Source organism: Pelophylax lessonae (assembly GCF_965119305.1).
Source record: "Pelophylax lessonae genome assembly, chromosome: 4".
Taxonomy (NCBI): domain Eukaryota; kingdom Metazoa; phylum Chordata; class Amphibia; order Anura; family Ranidae; genus Pelophylax; species Pelophylax lessonae.
The window spans coordinates 489,779,692-489,807,598 of record NC_138771.1 but is presented as its reverse complement, the minus strand read 5'-3'; the positions used below and the strand labels follow the sequence as shown (position 1 = coordinate 489,807,598).

The 27,907-nt window shown below is 45.7% G+C and overlaps 1 protein-coding gene across 2 annotated transcripts in view; it reads left to right on the top strand.

Annotated features, from left to right (window-relative positions):
- Positions 1–27,907, top strand: part of BCAT1 (branched chain amino acid transaminase 1) — a 110,301-nt gene that overhangs the window by 59,812 nt on the left and 22,582 nt on the right. For both annotated transcript variants that reach the window (XM_082256142.1, XM_082256141.1), the window contains exons 3-5: positions 12,158–12,358; positions 17,573–17,683; positions 26,238–26,357. In XM_082256142.1, the coding sequence (XP_082112268.1) occupies positions 12,158–12,358; positions 17,573–17,683; positions 26,238–26,357 (432 nt within the window). The remainder of the gene's footprint in view (positions 1–12,157; positions 12,359–17,572; positions 17,684–26,237; positions 26,358–27,907) is intronic.

The following is a 27,907-nucleotide window of genomic DNA, read 5'->3' as shown; positions in this document are numbered from 1 at the left end:
TAAATCCAATAGAACACCTCTGGGACATTATGTCTCGGTCCATCCGACATCGCCAGGTTGCACCTCAGTCTGTTCAGGAGCTCAGTAAAGCTCTGGTCCAGATCTGGGAGGTAATACCCCAGGACACCATCCGTCGTCTCATTAGGAGCACCCCCCGACGTTGTCAGGCATGCATACAAGCATGTTGGGGCCATACAAACTACTGAGTACCATTTTGAGTTGCTGCAGTGAATTTCAGTAAAATGGACTAGCCTGCTGCATCATTTTTTCACTTTGATTTTCAGCCCTCTGTAGGTTGATAATTTTAATTTCCATCAAATGATGTAGCATCCTTTCACTCCTAACGCATTACCCAGTCCATATCAGTATAGATATCCAGCATGATAATTTCCCCCATTCAGATCTGATGTGTTTTTAAAGCATTCTTTTAATTTTTTTGAGCAGTGTACTTACCTAGGTAGATGCAGCATCGGTCCACTGGTGTCTCTACACTGAGAACCGAGCGATCGAACACCGCCGATCGCTTGGTTCTGACAGCTCCATCACTGTCAGTCTCAGCTCTCTGCTCTGCCCCCTCCTCCTTCATTGGAGCGCTGAGCTGTGAAGGGGCTGTCTCAGGCTCTCAGCGAATCTGGTATGCATTAGGAGGACTGCTGCTGCCTTTATAACCGCTTTAATGCAATGCATATTAAAGCAGTACTAAACCCATCAATTTGGCTGTTTCCCAAAATAGTTATGTTCAAAGCATGCCATGAACGATGACTGTCACAGTCGTATGTGCTCTCAAATGCAATGTCAAACCACCTAGTGATAGGTGATAGGGATAGGCTAGGGATAGGCTAGGCTAGGGATAGGCTAGTGATATACCTGATCATGGCATCAGCACCATGGCAACTGCAGATCAAACAGAGGCTAAGATGGCAGCTTCCTTGGCTGTAAAGGATGGAAGGGTTTAGTTTCACTTTAATGTGCAAAAGGCATGCTAATGCATGTGCATTAACAAAAGCACCAGGACACCAGGGTCTGTAAATGGGCCCAAACCGTCTTTCCTCTGGAAATGCCTTGTATTTTGCTGGACCTGACCAGTTTCCCACTAACTTCAAAAGAAAAGAATCACCGCCACATGATGACACCACCATGCTTTACAGTGTGGATAGTCCTCTTAATAGTTTACAGTGTGGATAGTGCTCTCCATGCTTTACAGTGTGAACAGAGTTGTGGGCATTGTTGACTTTCTGCCATAGATATCATTTTGCTATCTTTGGTTGGTTGGCAGTGTTGACTTTCTGCCATGGAGTTCTATTTTGGTCTCATCAGACAAGAGATCCAGCACCATCTTCGCCCAGGCTAGTTCTTCACTAGCTTTCGGCTTCACAGCCAGCTGCCCACTGTGCATGAGCGAGCTGCGCTGTGCTTTGTGAATGGTCCTGCAGTCTTCTGGGGCCTGCGATTTGTCCCAGAAGACTGCGGGGAGAGAGGGTAGAAGAAGAACTAGGTGAGTAAAAAACTAGGTACCCCCCCCCCCAAAAAAAAAAAAATAGATATGCCAAATATGGTGGTGGGGGGGTGTGCAGGTTGGAGAAGGACTTAAAGCGGAACTTCCCCATTTGGGTGAAGTTCTTCTTTATGCGTTACAACTTGTAAAGAAAAGGGGGCAAATATTTTGTTCAATTAAAATGTTTAGATTTTTTTTATTAGTAACTTCAATAACTACAAAATAATAAAAGCAGATCATTATTTCACTCTGTCATAATGTGTGGTAAAACAAGCACAACCAATGCAATACAACTGTTTAATATTATATATTTTAAAGTAAACGTATATTGTAAAGTAAACGTTTCAGCCGATATTGTGTTTAGATTGTCACAAGAATGTCGTTCTGTACTGTTCGCCGCCTCATCTCCTCCTCTAGAACTGACCTCGTGTGACTTGACACTCCCACCGACATCTGGCACAGTCGCACATTCCTGCGATTGCAGTTGTTTTTGGAAGACGTTTGTATTGTCTTGCTCCATCTCCTCCGCTTCCCGCTGTCTGGATCAGCTTGCCTCCTGCGGCAGGATGACCATAGAAATGTGTCCTAGCTGGCGCTTTTCTTGGCGCTGGGACCGTAGAGCACGGGAAAGTTACACTGCTCTTCTGTGATTGCTTCCTGGAGAGTGAAAACTTCAAGAGAAAGGTCCTAGTAGAATCTTGTAACATGTTACTGGCGTATTAGTACAGAAATGTAAAGTTTAAGCACTGCCATTTATTGGCTACACTAAGTTATTAAAGCTGACATTAGAAGGTTCATTTAATTATTAGCACTTCCCATATCCTCAGATTGAAAAAATGCTATGTAAAGTACAAACCCGTTCAAATTGTGAATACATACAGAATGCAATGATGTGGAAGTTTCAAATTTCAATATTTTATTCAGAATACAACATAGATGACATATCAAATGTTTAAACTGAGAAAATGTATCATTTTAAGGGAAAAATAAGTTGATTTTAAATTTCATGGCATCAACACTTATCAAAAAAGTTGGGACAGGGCCATGTTTATCACTGTGTGGCATCCCCTCTTCTTTTTATAACAGTCTGCAAATGTCTGGGGACTGAGGAGACAAGTTGCTCAAGTTTAGGAATAGGAATTTTGTCCCATTCTTGTCTAATACAGGCTTCTAGTTGCTCAACTGTCTTAGGTCTTCTTTGTCGCATCTTCCTCTTTATGATGCGCCAAATGTTTTCTATGGGTGAAAGATCTGGACTGCAGGCTGGCCATTTCAGCACCTGGATCCTTCTTCTACGCAGCCATGATGTTGTAATTTATGCAGTATATGGTCTGGATTTGTCATGTTGGAAAATGTAAGGTCTTCCCTGAAAGAGACAACGTCTGGATGGAAGCATATGTTGTTCTAGAACTTGGATATACCTTTCAGCATTGATGGTGCCTTTCCAGATGTGTAAGCTGCCCATGCCACACGCACTCATGCAACCCCATACCATCAGAGATGCAGGCTTCTGAACTGAGCGCTGATAACAACTTGGGTTGTCCTTATCCTCTTTAGTCCGGATGACATGGCATCCCAGTTTTCCAAAAAGAACTTAAAATTTTGGTTCGTCTGACCACAGAACAGTTTTCCACTTTGCCACAGTCCATTTTAAATGAGCCTTGGCACAGAGAAAATGCCTGTGATTCTGGATCATGTTTAGATATGGCTTCTTTTTTGGCCTATAGAGTTTTAGCTGGCAATGGCGAATGGCACGGTGGATTGTGTTCACTGACAATGTTTTGTGGAAGTATTCCTGAGCCCATGTTGTAATTTCTATTACAGTAGGATTCCTGTATGTGATGCAGTGCCGTCCAAGGGCCCGAAGATCACGGGCATCCAGTATGGTTTTCCAGCCTTGACCCTTATGCACAGAGATTGTTCCAGATTCTCTGAATCTTTGGATGATATTATGCACTGTAGATGATGATAACTTCAGACTCATTTTCTCTGAGAAACTCCTTTCTGATATTGCTCCACTATTTTTCGCCGCAGCATTGGGGGAATTGGTGATCCTCTGCCCATCTTGACTTCTGAGAGACGCTGCCACTCTGAGAGGCTTTTTTTATACCCAATCATGTTGCCAATTGACCGAATAAGTTCCAAATTGGTCCTCCAGCTGTTCCTTATATTTACATTTAACTTTTCCGGCCTCTTATTGCTACCTGTCCCAACTTTTTTGGAATGTGTAGCTCTCATGAAATCCAAAATGAGACAATATTTGGCATGAAATTTCAAAATGTCTCACTTTCAACATTTGATATGTTATCTATATTATATTGTGAATAAAATATACCGTAATTTTATGAGATTTGTAAATTAGTCCATTCCTTTTTTACTCACAATTTGTACAGTGTACCAACTTTTTTGTAATTGGGTCTGTAGATGTAAACCCTAACCGAATGGCATTTATTTCTTTTTTTTTTTAAATCCAACATTAGGATCACCTTTGAGTACTTTCAATTCTTGCTCCCCCCAAGCATAGTCCATAATCGTAATTATGGACTATGCTTAGTCGCTTGGTCGTAACAGGTTGAAATGCGTCGGTGTCCACTGGATGTGATGATTTTGTGATATTGTCCTTTGCTTTCAGCAATTTGTGATACTTGACATGATCTACCTGTTCTTTGTACCCCGAGCTCATATTTTACGCTTCTGAATTGTACATAAGTTTTTTATAAAACATTTTTTCAATAAAGATGAAAATTTTTATACACTTTTAGTCCTATTGGTATTTGCTGCTAAAAAAAACCCTGGGAGCTTTTTCCTTTCCTTCTCTCAGTGACGTTATCTTTGCCTACAAGCCAGAGCGTAGGATATTTTTAATTCTTTTAATTTCCATTTTTTTCTCTTATACCTTAAGTACTTTTTTTTTTTTGGGTAGAGGCTTCCAAATAAGTAATTGGTCACGTTAGCAGTGACATCATCGCTGTGCTGTACTTCGCTATACTTTGCACAGCCTGTGCAAAAGGCAGAGTTGTGGGAGAGGCCCAGCAGGCTCCACTCACTACAGACTGCCTGCAGGAAACTATGGGAGGGGGAGGAGACAAGACCAGTCACCCTGCACAAGGAGAGAGAGTAGCAGTGACCGGTCTTTATTACAGGAAGCTCCTACACAGACACTAAGTTTTACACTGGATTACTGTACAGATCTGGAAGAAATATACAAAGCACACCAAAATTCAGGTAAGGATACATATGCCTCTTTTATTTAAAGAATATTTGCTTATCCCAAGGTTCACCTTACCAATTCTGGACCGGATGGTTTTACCCCCTTAATGACCAGGCCATTTTTTGCGATACGGCACTGCGTTAATTTAACTGACAATTGCGCAGTCGTGCGGCGCTGTACCCAAATAAAATGTATGTCCTTTTTTTCCCCCACAAATAGAGCTCTTTTGGTGGTATTTGATCACCTCTGCGCTACAAACAAAAAAAGCGACAATTATGAAAAAAAAACAATATTTTTTACTTTTTGCTATAAAACACAGCCAATATATATATTTTTTTAAATCAAAATTTTTCATTAATTTAGGCCAATATATAATCTGCTACATATTTTTGGTAAAAAAAAATCCCAATAAGTGTATATTGATTGGTTTGAGCAAACGTTATAGTGTCTACAAACAATGCGATATTTTTATGGAATTTATATTTATTTTTTACTAGTACAGCAATTTTTAGCGGGACTGTGACATTGTGGCGGTCAAATTAGACATCTGACACTTTTGACAATTTTTGGGGACCAGTGACATTATTATAGTGATCAGTGCTAAAAAAATGCACTGTTACTGTACTAATGAAACTGGCAGGGAAGGGTTTAACAAGGGTGATCAAAGGGTTAAGTGTGGCTCTAGGGGGTGCTTACTCACTGTGGGGGGATTTCACTGATTGGGGGAAGACAGAGATCAGGGTTCCTGCTTAGCAGGAACACAAGATCTTCATCTTGTCCCCATGCAGAACGGCGTTGTGCTTTGTTTACAAAGGCAGATCGCCGTTCTGCCTTTCCCAGGGATGATTGCGGGTGGCATTGAGTCTGCCAAACCCATTAAATGACATCCCTGCTAGCCAATCACGGCGCATTTGCGCTTCATGGGGCCATCTAGTGGCTATTAAACGAAACAACGTACAGGTATGTCGTTTTGCGATATAGTGACACTTTGCCGCAGTAAATACACGGCAACTGGTCGGCAAGTGGTAATGGTGGCATTATATGTCCTAGCTACAGGTTGTCTTTAAAGCGTGAGTTTATTTAGCTTAGCTTTAACTTTAGCAACTCATTTTGCAGAAGCTGGCAGACGTAGAGAAGAAAATCTTGTGATCAGCAGCTGTTCTAACAGGGAATGAGACTCAGAGTGGGGCACAGTCCAATGTTCCATTCTGTCATGCCCAGTATTGGGTTCTCTGTGTAGCTCTATTGGTGGGATTATCCTTGTAATAGGATAACATTTTGTTATGTTGTTTTCTGGAAGAATCCCTTCTCAGAACAAACAGCTTCTTGTAGATTACAGATCTGCAGTGGGGAAATCAGATTTTGGGATTTCTTTTTCCATTTCAACCTGTTTGGCAAAAACACAATGCAACGTATGAGATATTAAAATCAGAAGTCCAATGTTTCCCCTAGGAGCTCCAATGGCATATGTGATCTGCCACAGTTCCTGGTGCTCCTTGGAGTTGTTTGGTGCTCCATACCATATATTAAATACATACCAATGCAGTAGGATGGATGATTGCCATAGTGCAGCTCTTTTGTATTGTGGAGCCCCAATAAGGTTACTGATAGGGCTGAGACAAACCCAGGGGAAGACTGGGCCAGGGGGCAGGGGGGCTATTGCTCCCCGGGCCGCACTGATGCCCCATTAAAAAGGCTGCACCGCTTCTATCACAGACATGCCTAAAGGATTCCTGGTGAAGAAAAGAAAAAAGTCTCTACAGCTGACCTACTGAGTGCAGGATGAAGACAAGGACAATGCGCAGACCTCCCCCCCAGGATGGATGGTGTAAGCTGTGTCTGAACTAGTGATCAACTGATATCGTTTTTTTTTGTTGCCGATACCGATATTTTGCAGATCGCATATCGGTATCGGCCGATATTGGCCGATATTTTCACAAATGTAAAGGACTACCTCTGTAGTATGGCACTCACTGCAACTACTGCAGACAGTGCAAAACTGCTAGAAAAAAAGCAAAGCGACAGCTACACATGTCACAGTGGATTGAACTGGAGTCAGTGGAGGACTACCTCTGCAGTATGGCACTCACTGTAACTACTGCAGTCAGTGAAAAACTGCTAGGAAAAAAGCAAGCCAACAGTTACATATTTTATACTGTATACACAGTGGATCGGACTGGAGTCAGTGGAGGACTACCTCTGCGGTATGGCACTCACTGCAACTACTGCAGTCAGTGCAAAACTGCTTGAAGAAAAGCAAGGCAACAGCTACACATGTCACAGTGGATTGGACTGGAGTCAGTGGAGGACTACCTCTGCACAGTATGGCACTCCCTGCAACTACTGCAGTCAGTGAAAAACTGCTAGAAAAAAGCAAGGCAACAGCTACACAGTGGATTGGACTGGAGTCAGTGGCCTACTGCTGCAGTAGGGCACTGACTCACTGCAATAATTTTAAATCACTACTGCACTACTGCGGTAGTGATTTAAATTTATTGCAGCAGTGAGTGGCGCTCTACTGCAGCAGTAGTCCACTGGCACTGACTCCAATCCACTGTCTAGTTTTTTTTTCTAGAAGTTTTGCACTGACTGCAGCACAGCGTAGTCAGTGCAAAACTGCTAGAAAAAATAGATAGACACAAGCTAGACAGTGGATTGGACAGACTCAGTGGACTGGTGGACAGACACTACTACTCACTTTCAAATCAATACTCCCAGTTAAGTAAAACAATATTATAGTGCAGAAAGCATAACATGAGGCCCCAATAAAACGCTGAACATTGAATCTATTTGACCACAATGAATTTTCTCTTCTGTCAGTTGTCTTTTGGGACATTTTTCTCCTGCATCCTGCTCTTCCACATTAGAAACCTTCTTTTCTTAACTTTTCTTTTCGTCAGGGGGAACCTCCTGCACCTTCTGTTGAATATCTTCTGTCAGCCATTGTTTTGCCTTTGCCAATAAATCATCAGAAGAGAAAGGATGGTTCTTGTATCGAGGATCCAAAAGACATGCAAGAACAACATTTTTATTCTCCTCATGCTTCTCAAATCTTTTGGCGAGGCTGTCCCTCACGCCCTGCCTACATGCTTTGATGCCACGTATGTTGGGTCCTTCATTCTGTTGAAGAAGTATCTTCAGGACTCTCACTCTCTCTCTCAAGTATCTTCAGGACTCTCACAGAGATGGAATCACAGAGGAAACAGATGAGTCGTAATGACTCACCTCCAGCGTCACTTCCTCAATGAGTATGAGCGTCTCAATAATGTTGGCTACTATGCCCACTGATCTGCAGTAGGACAAGAATGTGCTCCAAGTCCATATTCACCAGAATACATAGTGAAAGCTCGCTTCTGCTCCAGCACCCTTTGTAACATGTGTATCGTTGAGTTCCATCGTGTTGCAACAGCCTGTATCAGGTTGTTTTTGGGTAGGCCAAGGCCTTCCTGAATGCACCTCAGTCGCTGTTTGGCAAGAATTGAATGGTGGAAATGGCCTGTGCTCTTCTTCAGCATGCTTATAATGTCCAGCAAAGCTTTCTGATTTGACAGATCATCATTTACCACCACCCAGCATTACTCCCGCGCAGCCGAGCCAGCCTGCACAGTAAAACTGCGGCGGACGGTCGGCAAGTGGTTAAAGTAGAAGTTCACCCTAAAGCTAAAATCTGTAAATCTACTGGCGTCCACAATCTAAGCCTAATCTATCTAGCCCTGTAAAAAAGAAATCGCTATGCATACCTTTTCTGAAGCCGATCCGGTCCCACAATGAGCTGTCAGCGTTGGCTTCTCTGTGTATGCGGGTGCAGAAGAGGCAGCCGACAACTGAAGCCCCATAGTACTATAAATTTATAGGTGACGTCACTTCCCAGGTATTTCCAAGCTGTTGTCGGCTGTCTCCTGCACACAGCTTCAGCCGCTGGAGACTGGATCAGATCAGCTTCAGAAAAGGTATGTGATTTCTTCTTTATGGGACTGGATAGGTTGGTGTTAGATCGTGGATGCCTGTAGATTTACAGATTTTAGTTTAGTGAACTTCTACTTTAAGGCAATACAATGCCTCCTCACCACCTGTCAAATGCTCTCTAAAGAGCAATATGAATGTGGATCGCTTTTTAGTGACCAGAGCAAGTGTAAATGAGCCCTAAATTACCAGCATTTACTAAAAGTTGAGATATCAGGTGGGTGGACCGTTTAAGAAGAATGGTGTTGGTTTTTAGATGGAGGTTTTGCTTGCAGTGCGATCTGTCCAGTGCAGGACGTTATCTCTGTTTGTATTCCTGGAAGTCCCGCTGTTACTGGCTGTACCAAGGTCATTTCCTTTTTGTTGACTCAGTTATACATTTTTTCCCTCTGTGCAGGAGAACATTTTCCCACATCATAAGAGGGCATGTGATTGCATGCTTCAAAATGTTAAAGGAACAGAGGGTGAGGATCTTGTATTGAGGGGTCATAACAGATACTGTGAATTCATAAGACACTAAGTGCAAGGGCGTAAAGAAGTCATTGGACGGGAAGTCATCCCCGAGAACTAGGGATTCTTTTATAATGGCTTCTCTATAATTCTGACCCTACATCATACAGATAAACGCTATAAGGGAGGCAAACACAGAATGAACAGACAATCTGAAACAATAGGATAGAGCATCATTTCTAATCTTCATACACTACTTGCTGGCCTCTCTGCCACTCAAAGCGGAGCTCCACCCAGAAGGGGAAGCTCCACTTATTTGCTTCCTACTCCCCTCCACTGCCACATATGGCACCTTTCGGGGGGAGCGAATACCTGTCAAAACCAGGTACCCACTCTCACTTCCAGATAGGATCATGCAGAGATCTACGAAATTTATGGCTCCTTCCCCCAGAAGACAGTGGGACCATTCAGAAAGCGCAGCGTGGCTCGCGCATGCGCAGCAGGAAACAGGCTGTGAAGCTGCAAGGCTTCACTTACTATTTCCCTTAGTGAAGATGCCAGCGCCTGCACCCAGAGCCGATGGACAGATCGTCCCGTGCAGGGATCCTGTGCCAACATCACGGGATCCCTGGATAGGTAAGTGTCCTTATATTAAAAGTCAGCAGCTACAGTATTTGTAGCTGCTGACATTTATTATTGTTATTATTTTTTTTTTTACAGGCTGGAACTCAGCTTTAAAGAAATTCTATAGTCACAGTAAACACTTTCATTTAATACCATCAGCATTGTTATAACACTACAAACAATAGTTATTATTGATAATCCAATATAATAAGCTTACTTGAAAAATCTCCTTTCATGTTGTGAGCTCTGCCTGTCTATTGGCCGGCTTTTTCTACAACGTCCTGGATTCCCTGCATGCTTTGCAGCTTCTCCTGTGCTGTTTAGTTTAAATTTCTAAGGACTACATATCCCATGGTAACTTGCTGCTTCCAAGCAATGATTCCTGTACTGACTCCGCCTCCTGAATTTCCTCCTATCAGCACCTCTGTAGATCAGAGGGCGGGCTCTGTGAAATGTGTAACACAACCGTCCCGTCTCACAGGACATATACATGTCAAAGACTTCCGTCCCTTCTCACAGGACATATACATGTCAAAGAATTCAAGGAAGCAAATGTGTGTGGATTTTCACAAAGCAAGTTTACAAACATCAAAATCATCCAGAATAATAGAAGTAGGCTAGAAGCAATTTAAATACAATGTGGAAATGTATATATCATTTTACATTTTGACCATAGATACGCTTTAAAGCGTAACTCCACTTACGTTGAGAAAAAAACATTCCCCCCTGTGAGATATATGTGCATTGCTTAACCAATTTGTTGCAGAATTCTACTTTTTTGTTATTCTGAAGAAATCAGTGTGTTTGTCTGTGTCCATGTGAGAAAGTGAGTCTAATGGGAATGGTTTTATAATTATCAATCAGCTGCTGCACCTGCAGGGCTCTAATGAGGAAATCTGCAGGGCCTGCATCCCTTTAGACATGATTTCCTATTGGAAGTATCTCACCAAAAAAGACAATTTTGTTCCAAGGGATGCCAGAAATCTGCAGGAAATTTTGTTTCTGGGGTGTGGTCAGTACACATTCTGTGTACGGAACAGCTCCAGGTACCCATATTGCATTGCATTTTCAGAAAATTATAACAGCTGCAGATTGAAAAGGAAAGGTCATTTTTAATAACATTCAATTACAATACGGTTTGTGTCGCAATTGTATGCGCTATTCCCCCCCTCCCCCAAAAATGGAGTTATCCTTTAAAGCAGTATTGAACCTAAAAGCATTTATTAATTATATTGCAGTGGACCAATTCTTAATGTATTGACTGTATTAGTTGCCCCTTCTTCCCTTGTGCTTGTGTCGCATTGTACATTCATGGCAGCCTTTAACCACTTCTGGACCAGAAGACTTTCCCCCTTAATGACCAGGCCATTTTTTGCGATTCAGCACTGCGTTACTTTTTCGGACAATTGCGAGGTCGTGCGACACTGTACCCAAATAAAATTGATGTCTTTTTTTTTTTTTATTTATTTTTTTTATTTTTTGCGCTATAAATTATAAAAAAAAAACAATATTTTTCACTTTCTGCAATATAACATTCCCCAAAAATATATTTAAAAATCATTTTTTTTTTCATTTTAGGCCAATTTGTATTCCACTAAATATTTTTGGTTAAAAAAATCCCAATAAGTGTATTTTGATTGGTTTGCGTAAAAGTTATCGCATCTACAAACTAGGGTTAAGATTTTTGTCATTTTTATTTATTTATTTTTACTAGTAATGGCGGCGATCGGCAATTTTTAGCAGGACTGCGACATTGCAGCGGACAGACCATACCCCTAACTGACATTTTTGAAACTTTTGGGGGGACCAGTGACATTACTATAGTAATCAGTGCTAAAAATATGCACTGTTACTGTAATAATGACACTGGCAGGAAAGGGGTTAACACAGGGGCGATCAAAGGGTTAAATGTGAGCCTAGGGGGTGTTTTCCAACTGTGGGGGGGGGGCTTGTGAAATCAACACAGAGACCTGTGTTCCTAAAAAGGAGGAATGTGTTGAAAGCTGAGAGAACAACGGTCTGCCGTGTTTACAACATCAGACCGCCGTTCTCTCTTCACGGGGAGCAATCGTGGGTGCCTGGCGGCAATTTCGGCCGCCGGCCCTGTGGATCAGCTTCCCCGCTGCCGAGTGGGCGCACGCGCGCACCCCCAGGATCGCTGCTGCGAACCGCCGTACAGGTATGCTAATTTGCAGGAACCTGCTGACCTACCGCCGTATATCGATGGCGACTGCTCAGCAAGTGGTTAAGCAGTGAATAAGGAGAGACGCAAATAATAATTTTCAGACACTAATGAAAAAAGCACACCGCTCTGACTACGGTGGTATTGGCCAATCATGGCTGGAGGTAAATTTTCCCTGTCCTTCAGAGATAGCAGAGCATCTAATAAACATTATCTTTTTTCTGTGTTTCAGGCATCAGAAATCACCATTGAACTGACCACCTCACCCAAAGAAAAGCCCGACCCAAGCACCCTGGTCTTTGGCACACAATTTACTGATCACATGTTCATTGTTGAATGGTCAGTGAAGAACGGATGGGAGAAACCTGCCATCAAGCCTTTCCAGAACCTTTCCATCCACCCTGCCTGCTCTGCACTTCACTATGCCATCCAGGTGAGCAGGAAAACAGCAGTTACACCTATCAGCGTCTCTCTAGTTAGTGGCTGTTTTATTGGATCCAACTATCCCGTATCAATATAGTAACCATATTCAGAATCAATACTCAGACTCACTGCAGCATTTTAACCATGATCACTTAGTATTAAAGCTGAACTCTAGACGGATATACAGTAAAAGACACAAAAAAATGCAGCTCTGTAATCATTGATATATCATTACATGTATTTTTTTACAGGGTAAGTACCTAAGTATGACCTGGTATCAGATCAGCCTCTTGCAGTCCTGTGCAGCAGAGCTCAGACTGTTGGAGGTTGGGGGTGGGGAGCAGGGAAGGATAACACAAGGAACCAATCAGTTCATGCACTGATAAGGAAAGCGCTGACAGCAGGAGAGAGCAGAGTGACAAACTGAGGGCATCTTGTGGTGGAAAAGAAGTACTGCAAGGGAGAGCCTTGGTTTATAAATGACTAATGCAACATGTGACGGACCGTGTACTCAAGAGGAGTATGTCTGCCGTATAAGCATCCCTTGCCTGGTACCAGCACGATCCAAGATCCTTTAGCCCAGTCACTTATCCAGACATCAGTGTAGGGTGGTAAGAAGCATAAGACTGTTTATTCAAACACAGGCACAAAGAGATATACATTCTGGGACAATCCCCCTCATCCCTCTAGAAGCTAATCCACATACACATATACATCCCATAAAAGGTTGATCCCAAGGCAGATAGAAACAATAGAACAATGGGATACAGGCACTTAACAATACCAAACCCCACCCCACCTCAAACTATCTGCAATGGTCTATGAGATAAACTCCTACAAGCAGCCTGAAAAGGTTGAACCAGTTTATCATAATATAGTTCTTGAGGGATATTGTTCATAAATATTATTGTCCCAAGTGAAAGAGCCCCTTCATTCTTTCAACACAAACCACACATATAGAACCCAGGATAACGGGGGTAAAATGAAATGCTGAGTCCGGTGTGGTTGTACAGCGAGTCTGGTTAGTGCAGACCCAACTTGGGTTCTCGGTCACCCTGTGCCCCTAATAGACACAGGGTGACTTATACAGGAGGGACCGGGGAAGCTGGACAAGGAGTTTCCCTACCTCTCTAAAGTAATCTTGGATCCTCGAGCCCCCCACCCAAAGTGACTCCCGTCACACAACAAAAGCAGTTTATTTTTATCTTTTATTAGAATATGAATTTTTATCTTGTTATTTTTGGTTGGACTTCAGCATTTTGGAGCCTAATGTGTGCCACACCACCAGCCTGACCCTCTGACACCAGACAGGATGTTTCTGCAGATTCCCAAGCATATGCCAAATTCTGACCTTTCATCTGCGTCTCCCAGCAGAATTCCCGATCTCCCAGAACAGGTGTTTTTTTCCCCCCTTTTTGATGCAATTCAGTCGATTTACTAAAAGCAAATAGAGTGCGAACCTTGCAAAGTGCAGTTGCACCAGAGCTTAGTAAATGAGCAAAAGCTCTGCTGACTTCCATCATTCAGTCATGTGCAAGCAAAAATGCTGTTTTTTTAAATTTTCCTTGCACGTTATTGGTTTTTATTTTTTTGCTCATTTACTGAGCTCTGGAGCAACTGCACTTGCAGGGTGTAACTGCACTTTGTGAAGATTACAGTCTATTTGCCTTTAGTAAATCAACCCCAATGAGTTTGCATGTGGAATAAAGGGGAGAGCCAAAAAAAAACATTTTCACAAGCAGATTAGAGTAGGAGAACCTCTTTAAAATCCTTGAATCTGGTGCAGTTTGATCCTATTTAGATCATGTTTATTTTTAGCCATAAGCTTCTGCTGCAGCCGGTGTGGTGATATTAACCCTCGTGAATAACCCTTGTGTTGGGGCTTTCACAGCGGGAGGATTGTTACCCTTCGCTGCATGTTTTGGATCAGCAATGTTGGCCTGTATGGGGTCAGGATCAAGTTGCTGTTTATAACTACAGAGAGCTGATGATGTACATCCACCAACTGCCTCTGTTTTGGAAGCCTATCGCTTTGTCCCTTGTTCTTTGTTCATTTGGGTCTGACGGAAAGCGCTAAACACAACGTAAAATATTCAAAGTGGTTTTATGGGCAAAACTTTCTTTGTTGTTTTTGATTATGGAGGGATTAGGGAGTAGGGGCCAATGACCACGTGTGAGCTTTACCTGGGATGTTACTAGGTGGCAATGCAGGAGCACAACTGGGTGACAGGGTGTTGTCGCCCTGTCCTTGACAAGGACCTTATTGAAGGTTCATTCAGGATTATTTTATTGAAAGCTGCAGATTTATACTATTTTAAAGCTTCAGTGTATTTTAAAGATTGGGTTACATCTACATAAAGATATATTGTTTTATTTTAAATTCCTAATTTTTTACATTGTATTTCATACAGTTGAAGCATAAGTTTTATCAGCTTATATTTTGCCTTTCCCTGGGTTCCCCCACTCCTCCACCATCAGCATACTAATGACATTTATGATTTCAATATTTTTTATTGAAAGTTTTCATAAAAAGTAGGAAACATAACAATGTAGAATATTGAATAACACAAGGTTAATACATTCTTACACGCTGGTACATTTCCCAAAGGAAGGGTTTGCATTGTTAATCGAAAATAATTTGTAGGAGGGGGATCCCATCATCCATTCCTAAAACTGCATAGTCAAAACCTTTCAAGCTCATAATAGTAGAAATGGAAAGAAAAGGTAGGAGAGAGGACACAAAAAAAGGTGGGAGGGATGGAGGAAGAGGAGAGGAGGAAAGGGGAAGACCCTGTGCTCTGGCCCATGCCAACCCAAGACATATTAGTTGGGAATAGTTTGGGGGGGTCACCATTCAAATATCTGATCCACGGTTCCCAAACCTTTTCAAACACATTCATTTTATCACTTAAAATTGCAGCGAGCCTTTCATTTATCATAAGCCAGGAAAGCTTATGTTTAAGCTGATCAAATGGAAAGGCTGCTGACCTCCAATTTCTTGCTATGGTGATCCTAGTGGATACGGTTTCTCAAGGCTTTAACTACTTTGCAACCCAATAGGGCATGTTTGGGCAATTTGGTTGGATTGATTAGTGTAAGAGAAAAAATGAAATTATAAACTCTAATCCAAAATCGTCTCACCTTGGGACATTGCCACCAAATATGGTATGCCGTTCCATCCTGTCCGCAGCTTTAAACACTTCGGAGATGTTCCCGGTACATAGCCAATCTGGTCGGCACCATGAACCACCTCAAGAGAACTTTGTAATTTGCTTCTATTATGGAGGCCTCGAAGCTGTCTGAGCAATCGAATGCCACTCCTCAACTAATTTATTTTTAAATAAAACCTTCATTAAAAGCCTTATTGTGGACCCTATGACATCATTACTGGGTCTCTGTACTTCTCTAGCACTCCTTTTAAGAGCCCTTAGACCTGATATGCAAGCAGTTGACTGGCGCTTGGGAGGAGTTACGCAAATACCAAAATGCCTTGATGGGTGGATATCAGTCTGGATGAGTGGGCATTCCCAGATAGGCTGAAAATACATGACGACCACCCTTGGTAACACCCACATGTGATGATGAGCCTTCATAATCAAAAGAAATATAATCCAGTCAATGAAAGGCATAGGGCAGGGACAACCAGGCTTGAGGGGAAGTGCTAGATGAGGCTGGACATTCTCCAGCCAGAAGATGAGACGGGCTTTATCTGACTTGCTGCAGCTTCTAATGCACATTGTGAGAGTCTCACAGTGTGCAGTGAAATCAGAGTAAGCAATTTTAGTATAGAAGAGGAGCCTGTAGAACTGTTTAAAACAGAATTAAAGGCAGTTTATACTTCTTTTTTTTCATTAGTCCCATTTCTCACTGGAGCTGCCATCCTCTCCTGTGTGCTGGTATTAGGCCAGCTTCATTATCCAGAGTGAGATGACGTCACTCCAGCGCAGGGGACACACAGCGAATGGGCCAGCTGCTGTAAGCTGAGTTGCGCTGTGCAGCTCAGTTTACATGCTGGAGCTGCAAACAGGCAAGTAAGTGTATTTTATTGCAGAAGAGACATAGGGGTTTATTTACTAAAGGCAAACTATAAGTCCACGACAAGTGTAGTCGCTGTAGATTTGAGGGGGAAATGCAAGGAAAATAAAAAACAGCATTTTTGCTTACACATGATTGGATGATAAAAATCAGCAAAGCTTCACCTCATTTCAGATGTTCCCCTCAGATCTACAGCAATTGCACTTCCAAGTGCACTTAGAAGTGCAGTTGCAGTGCACAGCCCTATTGAGGTTGATTTACTAAAGGGATTTGCAGTGCACAACCCCATTGCTGTTGATGTACTAAAGGCAAATAGACTGTGCACTTTGCAAAGTTCAGTTGCCCTCTGCAAGTGCAGTTGCTCCAGAGCACAGTAAATGAGATAAGGCTTCACTTTACTCATAAAAAACAGCATTTTTGCTTGCATATGATTGGATGATGGAAGTCAGCAGAGTTTCTGCTCATTTACTAAGCTCTGGAGCAACTGCAATTGCAAAGTGCGCAGTCTTTTTTTTCCTTTAGTAAATCCACCCCATTGCGTATCTCTTCTGCAATAAAAAATCCTGCTTGAGGTGAAAAACCCCGGGGGAGGACTGCACTTTATTCCTAAGGGCTCTTTCACACGGTCCGCCTCCGTAGGTGGGTCCGCGCTGCTCAGCGGGGATCGATCCGCGATCCCCGCTGAGCCGGCGGATGACAGCTCCGTGTCCGCTTGCAGTGCGGAGAGGGAGGTGTCACAGCCCCCGCTGCTCTCTATGGGGAATCGGATGAGAGCGGACCGCCTGTCCGCTTCTCATCCGATCCGATCCCCTGGCCGAATGGAAAATAGGGTTTCCATCCGTCAGGATCGGATGCGGATGGCAGCGGGTGTCAGCGGACATGTCACCGCTGACATCCGCTGCTCCATAGGGCTGAATGGGGCATCCGATCAGATCCGCCTAAAAAACTGACAGGCGGATCTGATCAGACCGCCCGCGTGAAAGAGCCCTTAGTGTCCTTTTTATTAAAAGTCAGCAGCTACAGGATTTGTAGCTGCTGATTTTTTATTTTTCTAGAGTGAAGAACTACCTTTAAAGACTAAAGGAGTGGTTGAAGCTCAGCTTTAATTTAATGTAATATCTTTACTTCACATTGTATCCCACGCACTCGTTGTATGACATTGTAATAATTTGTATCTTTTCTCCTTCAGCTGTTTGAAGGACTGAAGGCTTACCGTGGTGTGGATGGGAAGATCCGATTGTTTCGACCCCAACTGAACATGGATCGAATGCTGCGTTCTGCCACTAGAATGACTCTGCCGGTACGTGAGAATAAATGCAGCCTGAACACATTTTATATTATGGATCTGTTGTTTTACATTGCAGTCAAGGACTTTCCCAGCATTAGCTGGCGGCACATTAGAACGTCTTATAAACCAGTAAACAGATTAGACTAGTTACCGACAATTGTGTGACTGTAAGGACTTAAGAACTTTCAGAGAATGTAAAATATGTCAGTCTGTATTTTTCCTGTTCGTATTATTAAGTGCTGGTTATCGCCCTGTTATAGCCTCTGAAGGTCTTCTAGTAGCAGATCTTCATTCTGGTCAGGCTGGCCTTAGGGCTCCTTCACATTGTGGTTTTTCTGGTGAGTTTTTCAAGCTGAGCTGCCAGACTTTGATGGAGACCTTAAAGCCACAGCAAGGACATCAATTCTGGGGTATAGATTTTATTTAATACACTGTCCAACCCAAGGAGTGTGCCTGGGAATATACATATCCACACGCAATGTATGCTTGCTGAGTCCAGGATATTACTAACAGTCATAGTCCCGTTGCTTTCTGCCCAGACAATTGCTATAGAGCTAGAAATGTCTGTTTTCTGACTAGGGATAGTGGGAACCCCTCATAATGGGTACAGCACCCCCATAATAAGCACAGCAGGTGTGCAGACCCAGGAACTCAGCACAGGGACCTTCATATTAGGCACAGCAGGGGTGCAGAGCTGGAAAATCAGGAGAGGGTTGGTGGGAGGCTGTCATAATGGGCACAACAGGTGTGCAAAGCCAGGGAATCAGCACAGGGATGGTAGAAACTCCTTTTAATGGGCACAGCAGGTGTGTAGACCTGGGAACTCAGCACTGGGATGGTGGAAACCCCTCATGGCGGGCAGAACAGTTGTGCAGACCCAGGAACTCAGCACAGAGATGGTGGGAACCCCTCGTAATGGGCACAGCAGATGTGGGAACTCTTCACAGAGATGCTTGGAACCCCTCATTATGGGCACAGCAGGTGTGGGAACTCAGTACAGAGATGCTGGGAACCCCTTATTATGGGCACAGCCGGTGTGGGAACTCAGCACAGAGATGCTGGGAACCCCTCATTATGGGCTCAGCAGGTGTGGGAACTCAGGACAGAGATGGTGGGAACCTATCAAAAAAGGCACAGCAGCTGTGCAGACCAGGGAACCCCGCACAGGGATGGTGGGAACCCCTCATAATGGACACAGCAGGTGTGGGAACTCAGCACAGGGATGGTAGGAACCCCTCATAATGGGCAAAGAAAGGGTGGGAACTCAGCACAGAGATGGTGAGAGGCCCTCATAAAAGGCACATCAGTTGTGCAGACCCTGGAACTTAGCACAGGGATGGTGAGAACCCCTCATAATGGGCACAGCAGATGTGTAGAGCCATCAATCCATCAACTGGATTTTATCAATAAATACCACAAGGGATAGAAGACCTTCAAGTAGTTTCTTTTTCTAGCACAGGGCTTGACAAATTTGCTTTGAATCTATGAGCCAGCTAAAAAAGTTAAGAGCCAGTTTGTGCGTGGCAATCTGTAACATGTATCGCAATCAACGTTTTCATGTGTAGGCACCCCAACACGTGCGTGTGTGGGGGGGCCTAAAAAAATATTTTTTTTTGGGGGGGGGGGTAATTTTATTTTATGTGCTTGGGTTTACCTTTACCTTTTTACAATTAGGAATTTTATGTGCTTTACCTTTTTACAATTAGGAATTTTATGTGCTTTACCTTTTTACAATTAGGAATTTTTTTTTACCTAACTTTTTTTTTCATCACATAGGAGACAAAAAGTCCCCTAAGTGATGATTTTTGGTGACAGGTTCTCTTTAATGACCTGACAAGTGAGCCCTGTTGCTCGTCCGCAGCAGGGCTAAATGTAGAATAGAAACTACCCACCTGGCTCCCGGAACTGCATGTCTCGGGGCATTGGGCGATACAAAGTGATTGTTTTAATGAAGGGAAAAAGACTTTGCAAAGTGCAGTTGCTCCAGGGCTTTGTAAATGAGCAGAAACTCTGTTGACTTCCATCATCCAATCATGTGCAAGCAAAAATTCATTTTTTTTTTATTTTTCTTGCACATGATTGGATACTCTTTACAAAGTGAAGCCTTGCCCCATTTACTAAGCTCTGGAGCAACTGCACTTGCAGAGTGCAACTTCACTTTGCAAAGTGCACAGTCTATTTGCCTTTAGTAAATCAATCCCAAATTGTGCATCCCTGCAACAGTGAATGTTCTGATAAAAGCCCATGTGCCAGGATGAGATTTCTAGTCGCCATGGCAACCTGGTGCCTGGGATTTGTTGAGCCTGCTCTAGCATCTACCAAACACTGAAATATTAGTTTCTCTTACGTCCTCCGACAGTCGCCGCCTCTTCATATTCGTCACATATGGGGTATTAGACTTTGCTCCGAAGGAGTAGCTAGGCAACAGAATATGTTAACAATAAAGCTTTTAACATATCCCACCCTCAAGGGGTGGTCCCCTCAGTCAATACCCTCCTACTTCCTGCAACCATATCTCAGTTTTAATGTCTAGCTTGTCAGGAGTGGCTGGCTCTCTCTGTGCTGGGACTTTCTGTCCCAGACTCTTTCTTCTTTTTAAAATTTTGTTTGAGTTTTCTCTCTACCTTTACTTAGCTGTTATTTTGTCAGCGTTAGTTAGTTCTTCTGATGAAGAGGATCATGCGGACTGGGTCTCGGGCTGATCCCCCTGGTCGCAGGTCGTGGGTCAGTGGCTTCCCAGTCTGCCATCGAGCGTTCAGCCAGGTAACGCTCCTGGCACAGTGAACGACCCATCCCTGTTCGGTGCAGGGATGATTGGTGAGGTGGCTACCTCACTGGACGCTGTACGGTTTCTTAACCCCCATTGTGTGCGTCTTGAATGCGACTCTCCCTGCCTCATGTGCAGCGGCTTGTTCGCCTGTGCGGGTCCCCCACGCCATGTGAGGTAAGTGTATTTATGTGGGGACCTGTCTGTCTGGGGGGGTGTCAGTCTGGGACTGTGTAACCTGCCTCTATTCACACTGCTTGTCTCCCTATCTCTCGGCTGCATGCTGTGGGCTGCAAGGGGGGGGGGGGGGGGCTGTATGACACTGTGTGTGTCAGACTGGTCAGTGTGAGAAGCTGTGTGCTGTGGGGCATGTTTTTTTGGCATGTTTGGGCATATACAGCGATCGCTGCGGCGATCTGACATGTATTCTGATTTTGGAATGTAATGTGTGTTTTAATGCACTGTGGAGCGGCGGTTTCGGCGCCAAACGACGCCATTTTGCCTACACTCGCTCCGGCCGCATGTTTTACATGCATGGCGGCCATTTTCTTGTAGCCTCCATAGGCTTACATAGAGCGCCCTGGCAGCATCACTTCCTCTTTCCAGGAACACCGATCCAGGCAGCAGCAGCGGCGAGGGTCTCCTCAGGTTTTATCCTTCTGTTCTTGCTATCCATTGCCTGTGTTCAGTTTGCATATTCCCTGTGGGGGTCTTATTGTGCTTGAGTGTGGTGCGGTGGGCTGCGCTTGCCGCGCTTGCTTAAAAGGGGCAGTTAACCCTTTGTTGTCTGGCATTACAGGGGCAATGGATTCTCAGGAGGGCAAATTTCCTACAGCATTGGTGGAAAGCCAGGGGACCGCTGTTTCCCCCCCAGGGGGGGATTTAGCCACTATTGTGGCTGGCCTTGCTGCTCAGGTGCAGATGCTGGTGGCTGCTCAATCTACTAAAAGGCCCAGAGTTGCTCTTTCCTCTGATTCTGAGGGTGAAGGTGATGGGGCTGTTATGGCGGGGGCCTCCTTATCGGGGTCCCGCTCCTCTCTTGATCTAGTGGGGTCTGAGGTGGAGGCTGAAGTTGAGGGGGTTGATAATTCTCCCCCTGGCTCGCCTGAAGAGCTTGCAATCATGGATGAGTTGATTGCTTCCATAAAGCAAACGCTGCGTTTGCAGGACGAAGTGTGTCCCCCCGCTGCCTTGGCGGCTTATGGGACGCAGAGAAAACGCAGGACGCCGCAGGTTTTTCCCTGCAATGATGATTTTCAGCGCGCTGTTAAGGATCAATGGCGCAATCTGCGCAAACCTTTTGCGGTACCAAGTAGATTCAAGCTGCGTTATCCTTTTTCGCCTTCCACTGATGAAAGGTGGTGTGTGCCTCCCCCAGTGGATCACGCAATTGCGGTTTTGAACAAAGCCACTGCGATTCCTGCAGAGGATTCCCCTGTGTTCCGTGATGCCACGGATAGGAGACTGGAGTCTCTTGCCCGTCATACTTATTCTGTTACGGGTTCTATGCTTAAGGCTCTGTTTGCTTCTCTCATGGCGGCCCAGGCGATCGCAAGTTGGACGCAGATGCTTAGGCGCGTCCTAGTGGCCGACTCGGCCTCGCCGGCGACCCTGGATATGGTGGATCAAATCCACCAGGGTGTCATGTATCTGTGTGATGCGGACCTGGACCTGGTTCCGTTGGCTGCACGTGTGCACAGCGTGGCGGTGTTGTCTCGCCGCCTGGTTTGGTTAAAATGTTGGTCGGTGGACCAATCTTCACGTAAGACCTTAGCCAATCTACCTTATGATGGGTCTCGCCTTTTTGGGGAGTCCCTGGATGTGTTGATTAAGGGGATCACCGGGGGTAAGAGCACTCTCTTGCCCCATTTCCCCAAGGCTAAGGGGGCTTCTGGGAAGAAGCATGCTAATTTTCGGCCCCCTCAGGGGTCCTTTCGTGCCTTTCGGCCGCACTACAAGGGCAAACCGTTCAAAGGTCAAGGCTCTCAGAAGAAGCCCTGGTCTGGTAAACAGAAGTCCGGCCAATCCGGACCTGCAGCCCATAACAGTTCGGCCTGAAGGGGCGCCCTCACCCAGTTTTGGGGTGGGGGGACGCTTGCTCGGTTTTCTTCAGCCCTGGTTGGCCTGTGTGCGGGACAGATGGGTTCAGGAAATCGTTCGATCTGGTTACAAGATCGAGTTTCTCTCTCGGCCGGAGAGCAGATTTTTTCCCTCAAATCTTCAACTGTCTCCAGAGCGCTTGCGGGACCTGCACCTGGCGGTGCGGGACCTGAGGGCTCAGGGAGTGGTGGTTCCGGTGCCTCATCGGGACAGGTTTCGGGGGTTTTATTCCAATCTGTTCACCGTGCCCAGAAAGGAGGGCAAGGTTCGTCCAATTCTGGACTTGAAGGCTCTGAACCGCTCTGTGCGGGTTCGCAAGTTCCGCATGGAATCCCTGCGGTCGGTGGTGGCTGCCCTGGTTCCGGGGGAATTCATGGCCTCCATCGATTTGAAGGATGCGTATCTTCACATCCCCATTTTCGAGGGTCACCAGAGATACCTTCGTTTTGCCATTGCGGAGGATCACTACCAGTTCGTGGCGTTGCCCTTTGGTCTCGCCTCGGCTCCGCGGGTCTTCACCAAGGTGCTTGCACCGGTTCTGGCATTATTGAGGGCCCAGGGCGTTTCTGTCCTGGGGTATCTGGACGACATTCTGGTTCGGTCTGCGACCAGCCAGGGTCTGGAGAAGGACCTGTCTGTCACGATGCAAACTCTGCAGGAGTTTGGTTGGACGATAAATTTTCCAAAGTCGACACTGAGTCCGTCGGTTCGTCTTCCCTATCTGGGAATGATTCTGGTCTCGGTGCAGGCGAAGGTCTTCCTGCCGGAAGACAAACTCAGGACTCTCCAGGAGGAAGTCAGGTCCCTCAGGGACGTTCCGCACTCGTCTCTGCGGACGTGTATGAGATGTCTGGGATTGATGGTCTCGGCCTTCGAGGTGATTCCATTCGCCCAGTTTCACACGCGGGGTCTCCAAGCGGAGATCCTGTCCAGGTGGGACGGGCGACCTCAATCTCTGGATCTTCAAATCTCGTTCAGTCATCGCACCAGAGGAAACCTTCTGTGGTGGCTCCAGTCCCCGTTGGTGTCTGGGGGCAAGTCGTTTCGTCCGATCTCGTGGACGGTAATCACCACGGATGCCAGCCTGTCGGGCTGGGGTGGAGTTCTGGGCGTTCTGTCCGCCCAGGGGACTTGGTCGGAGGGGGAGTCTTCCCTTCCGATCAACATTCTGGAATTGCGTGCGATAAGTCTCTGTCTTCATCGCTGGACGGACCGGCTGCAGGGCTGCCCGGTTCGGGTGCAGACGGACAATGCCACGGCGGTGGCCTACATCAACCACCAAGGGGGCACCAGGAGTGCCCGAGTGGCTCGAGAAGTGGCCGACATTCTGTCTTGGGCCGAGACTCATGTCCCGGCGATAATGGCGGTTCACATTCCGGGGGTGGAGAACTGGCAGGCGGACTATCTGAGTCGCCAGACCCTGGATCAGGGGGAATGGTCTCTCCACCCGGCTGTCTTCCAGATGTTGTGCGCGAAGTGGGGTCTTCCAGATGTGGACCTGTTCGCGTCTCGTCTCAACAACAAGGTGAAGAGGTTCGTGGCAAGGACGCGCGACCCTCGGGCAGACGCGTCGGACGCGTTAGTGGCCCCGTGGCATCAGTACAGGCTGATGTACGCGTTTCCACCGATTCAGTTGCTGTCCAGGTTCCTTCGCAGGTTACACTCGGAACGCAGCACGGTGATTCTTGTGGCACCGGACTGGCCTCGCCGGTCCTGGTACGCAGACCTCGTGAATCTGGCGGTCGACGCCCCGTGGCGTCTGCCTCTTCGAGACGATCTACTGTCTCAAGGACCGATATACCATCCTGCTTTACAGTCGCTGGCTTTGACGGCCTGGCTGTTGAGACCGAGGTCCTGAAGGAGAGGGGTCTCTCTCCAGAGGTCGTTCATACTTTAATCAACGCAAGGAAGTCTTCCTCAGGGAAGGTTTATTACCGTACTTGGAAGGCCTATTTTGCCTGGTGTGAGTCCAGGGGGTTTTCACCCCGCACGTACTCGGTTTCCCGTGTGCTGTCTTTCCTTCAAACGGGTGTTGATCAGCGTTTGGCGCTGGCTACGATAAAGGGTCAGGTGTCTGCACTGGCCGTTCTGTTTCAACGTCCCGTGGCTTCCAACTCCTTGGTTGGCACCTTTGTTCAGGGTGTGCGGCATCTGGTCCCCCCTAGGCGGGATCCTCTGCCCCCTTGGGACTTGAATCTCGTTCTATCTGTGTTACAACGTGCTCCTTTTGAACAGATCAGGGAGATCTCGTTGTCTATGTTGTCCAAAAAGGTCGCCTTTTTGGTGGCGATCACTTCGGCTCGCAGTGTCGGAGCTGGCGGCTTTGTCCTGCAAGTCTCCGTACCTGGTTATTCATTTGGATAAGGTGGTCTTGCGACCTAATCCTTCGTTTCTTCCGAAACGAGTTTCGGAATTCCATCTTAATGAGGATATTGTCTTGCCTTCGTTGTGCGCGAAGCCTAAACATCCAAAGGAGGTGAGATTGCATTCTCTGGATGTTGTTCGGGCGATAAGGGTTTACCTTAAATCGACTGAGTCTTTTCGAAAGACGGACTCCTTGTTTGTTCTTCCAGAGGGTCCTCGGAAGGGCATGGCGGCTTCGGCCTCTACCATCGCCAAATGGATCAGGCAGACCATTGAACAGGCCTATGCTTTGCAGGGGAAGGTTCCCCCTGTGCCTGTGAAGGCGCACTCTACTAGATCTCTGAGTACGTCTTGGGCCTGTCGTCATGGGGCTTCTGTAGCCCAGGTGTGTAAGGCGGCGACTTGGTCGACCGTGCACACTTTCACAAAATTCTACAAAGTAGATGTTCAGGCATCGGCGGATGCTTCCTTTGGCCGCAAGGTTCTTAGTGCGGCTGTTCCCTAGGGTCCCTTGTTGGGGACTCCTGGCTGTTGGGATAAGTTTTGTATCCCCTGGTTTTTTGTCTTTTCCTGGGTTGTTGCTCCTGTTGAGCACTTGTCTTTTGCTGTTGCCCAGCTGGTTTCCTTCCTTTGGTAAGGTTCCTTTCTTTGATGCGGAGACTGCGTTGCCTTTCGGCGCGGATGCGTTTCCCACCCCTCATGTTTGCACTGCTTTGGGACGTCCCCATATGTGACGAATATGAAGAGGCGGCGACTGTCGGAGGACGTAAGAGAAAACGGAATTTTTGTAAAATCTTACCTGTAAAATTCCTTTCTCTGAGTCCTCCGACAGTCGCCGCCCCCGCCCCTCTTTTGGGGTTTGGTTGTATACTCTACTGCTATTCCACTAAAACTGAGATATGGTTGCAGGAAGTAGGAGGGTATTGACTGAGGGGACCACCCCTTGAGGGTGGGATATGTTAAAAGCTTTATTGTTAACATATTCTGTTGCCTAGCTACTCCTTCGGAGCAAAGTCTAATACCCCATATGTGACGAATATGAAGAGGCGGCGACTGTCGGAGGACTCAGAGAAAGGAATTTTACAGGTAAGATTTTACAAAAATTCAGTTTTTAGGGGACTAACCGTTTAAATATATCCTGTTATTGAATCCTCTAGAAACCTTAGTATGGATAATAATAAATGCTCTGTCGTATAATTTATATTCAGCAGTCCTTTAGCAGGGATTTAGGGCTGTAATGTAGGTCTGTGGGATTGCTGACAGGAAGTAAGCTGTGCACAGGAAAATGTCTTCCTTCCCAAAGAAGTTTATTCTGAATTTAATTTGTGTTTTCAGCCTTTTGATAAGAAGGAACTTCTGGAGTGCATCAAGAAATTAATCAACATAGACAGAGAATGGGTGCCAAAGTCCACCGATGCCAGTCTGTACGTCCGCCCAATTTTTATGGGCACCGAGGTGAGACCCCAATCTGATTTGCAGCCATAGGTTGGTATATGGCCAGACTGTACAGGATTATTTTCGTGACCAATCAGGGCATTGCATGACTGATAAGTATTGATTGCCGGGCCTCTGGGGCCCACTTTTTTTTTTTTTATCAGAAAACTATCTGTTAGTTTTATCCACTAAAACTATTTTATATTTACTAGCAACTGATCAATACATTTGACAGTAGTGTCTAAAAAATGGTTGTGATGCAGTAAACTATAGCAACCATCAGATTTCAGTTAACGGCACTTGGATCAGTTAATAAGTAAAACCTATTTTATAAAAACGGCAATAAAAAAATTCATTGGTTTCTAATTCTGCTATACCTATTTAAAAATGATTAAAGATGAGGTTTATTCTGTCTATATTTTGCCTTCCGTGGTCATCCCTCCTCATCATCAACAAGCTAATGATTTTTTTAAATGGTTTAGTGGTGAATTGGCGCAAGAAGAGGTCTCAAAAAAGTCTGGCCCCGGGGACCCGGGGGAGGGGGGAAGGGAGAAGGGAAACACCAGGGGTAGGGGGACCCCCAAACAGTTCAGGGGGTAGCTGTCCACTGTAGCGGCTGCCGGCGGAAGAGACAGAAGAGATCTCTGGGGGGAGATAAGAGAGAAGACAGCGCAGCGCCTTCTAAGTGCAGCAAGACATTTATTGAAGTATGTGCAGCAGTATTACACTCACATTTAGTCGGTGAATAAGATGCAGTTAGTCAAGTAATGTTGATCATCAGGAGCATCACTGGAGCGGGTCCTTGTGGTGGAGGCAGTGGATCCCGGTGAGAGCGGCAGGGGGGGTTCCTCCGTGTGTACAGGGACGGCCTCGGTGGTGTCCGCGGGCTCCCCGCCAACTGGTGGAACGCTGGCACTCGTGGGTCCTGGGATCCTGACGTCACTCCTGGCGGTGATGCGGGATGCTACGGCGACGCGTTATCGGAGCATGCGCTCCTTCTTCAGGACACACATGAACTTTAATGGCATCCCAGTCTTAGTCTGTAGGGTTCAATATTGAATTGGCCATCCCTTTGCAGCTTTTAAAGCTTCACCTCTTCTGGGAAGGCTGTCCACAAGGTGTAGGAGTGTGTTTATGGGGATGTTTGACCATTTTTCCAGAAGTGCATTGATGAGGCACTGATGTGGACCATGCCTGGCTCACTGTCTCTGCTCTAATTCATCCTAAAGGTGTTCTATTAGGTTGAAATCAGGACTCTGTGCAGGCCAGTCAAGTTCCTCCACCCCAAACTCACTCATCCATGTCTTTATGGACCCTGCTTTGTGCATTGGTGTGCAGTCATGTTGGAACAGGAAGGGGCCATTGCCAAACTGTTCCCACAGGGTTGGGAGCATGAAATTGTCCAAAAATGTCTTAAGCGTTCCCAACCCCTGAAAAAAACATAATCCCCCCTCCACCAAAAGTGCACAAAGCAAGAACCATAAAGACATGGATGAGGGAGTTTGGGGTGGAGGAACTTGACTGACCTCAACCTGATAGAACACCTTTGGGAACAGGAAGGGGCCATCCCC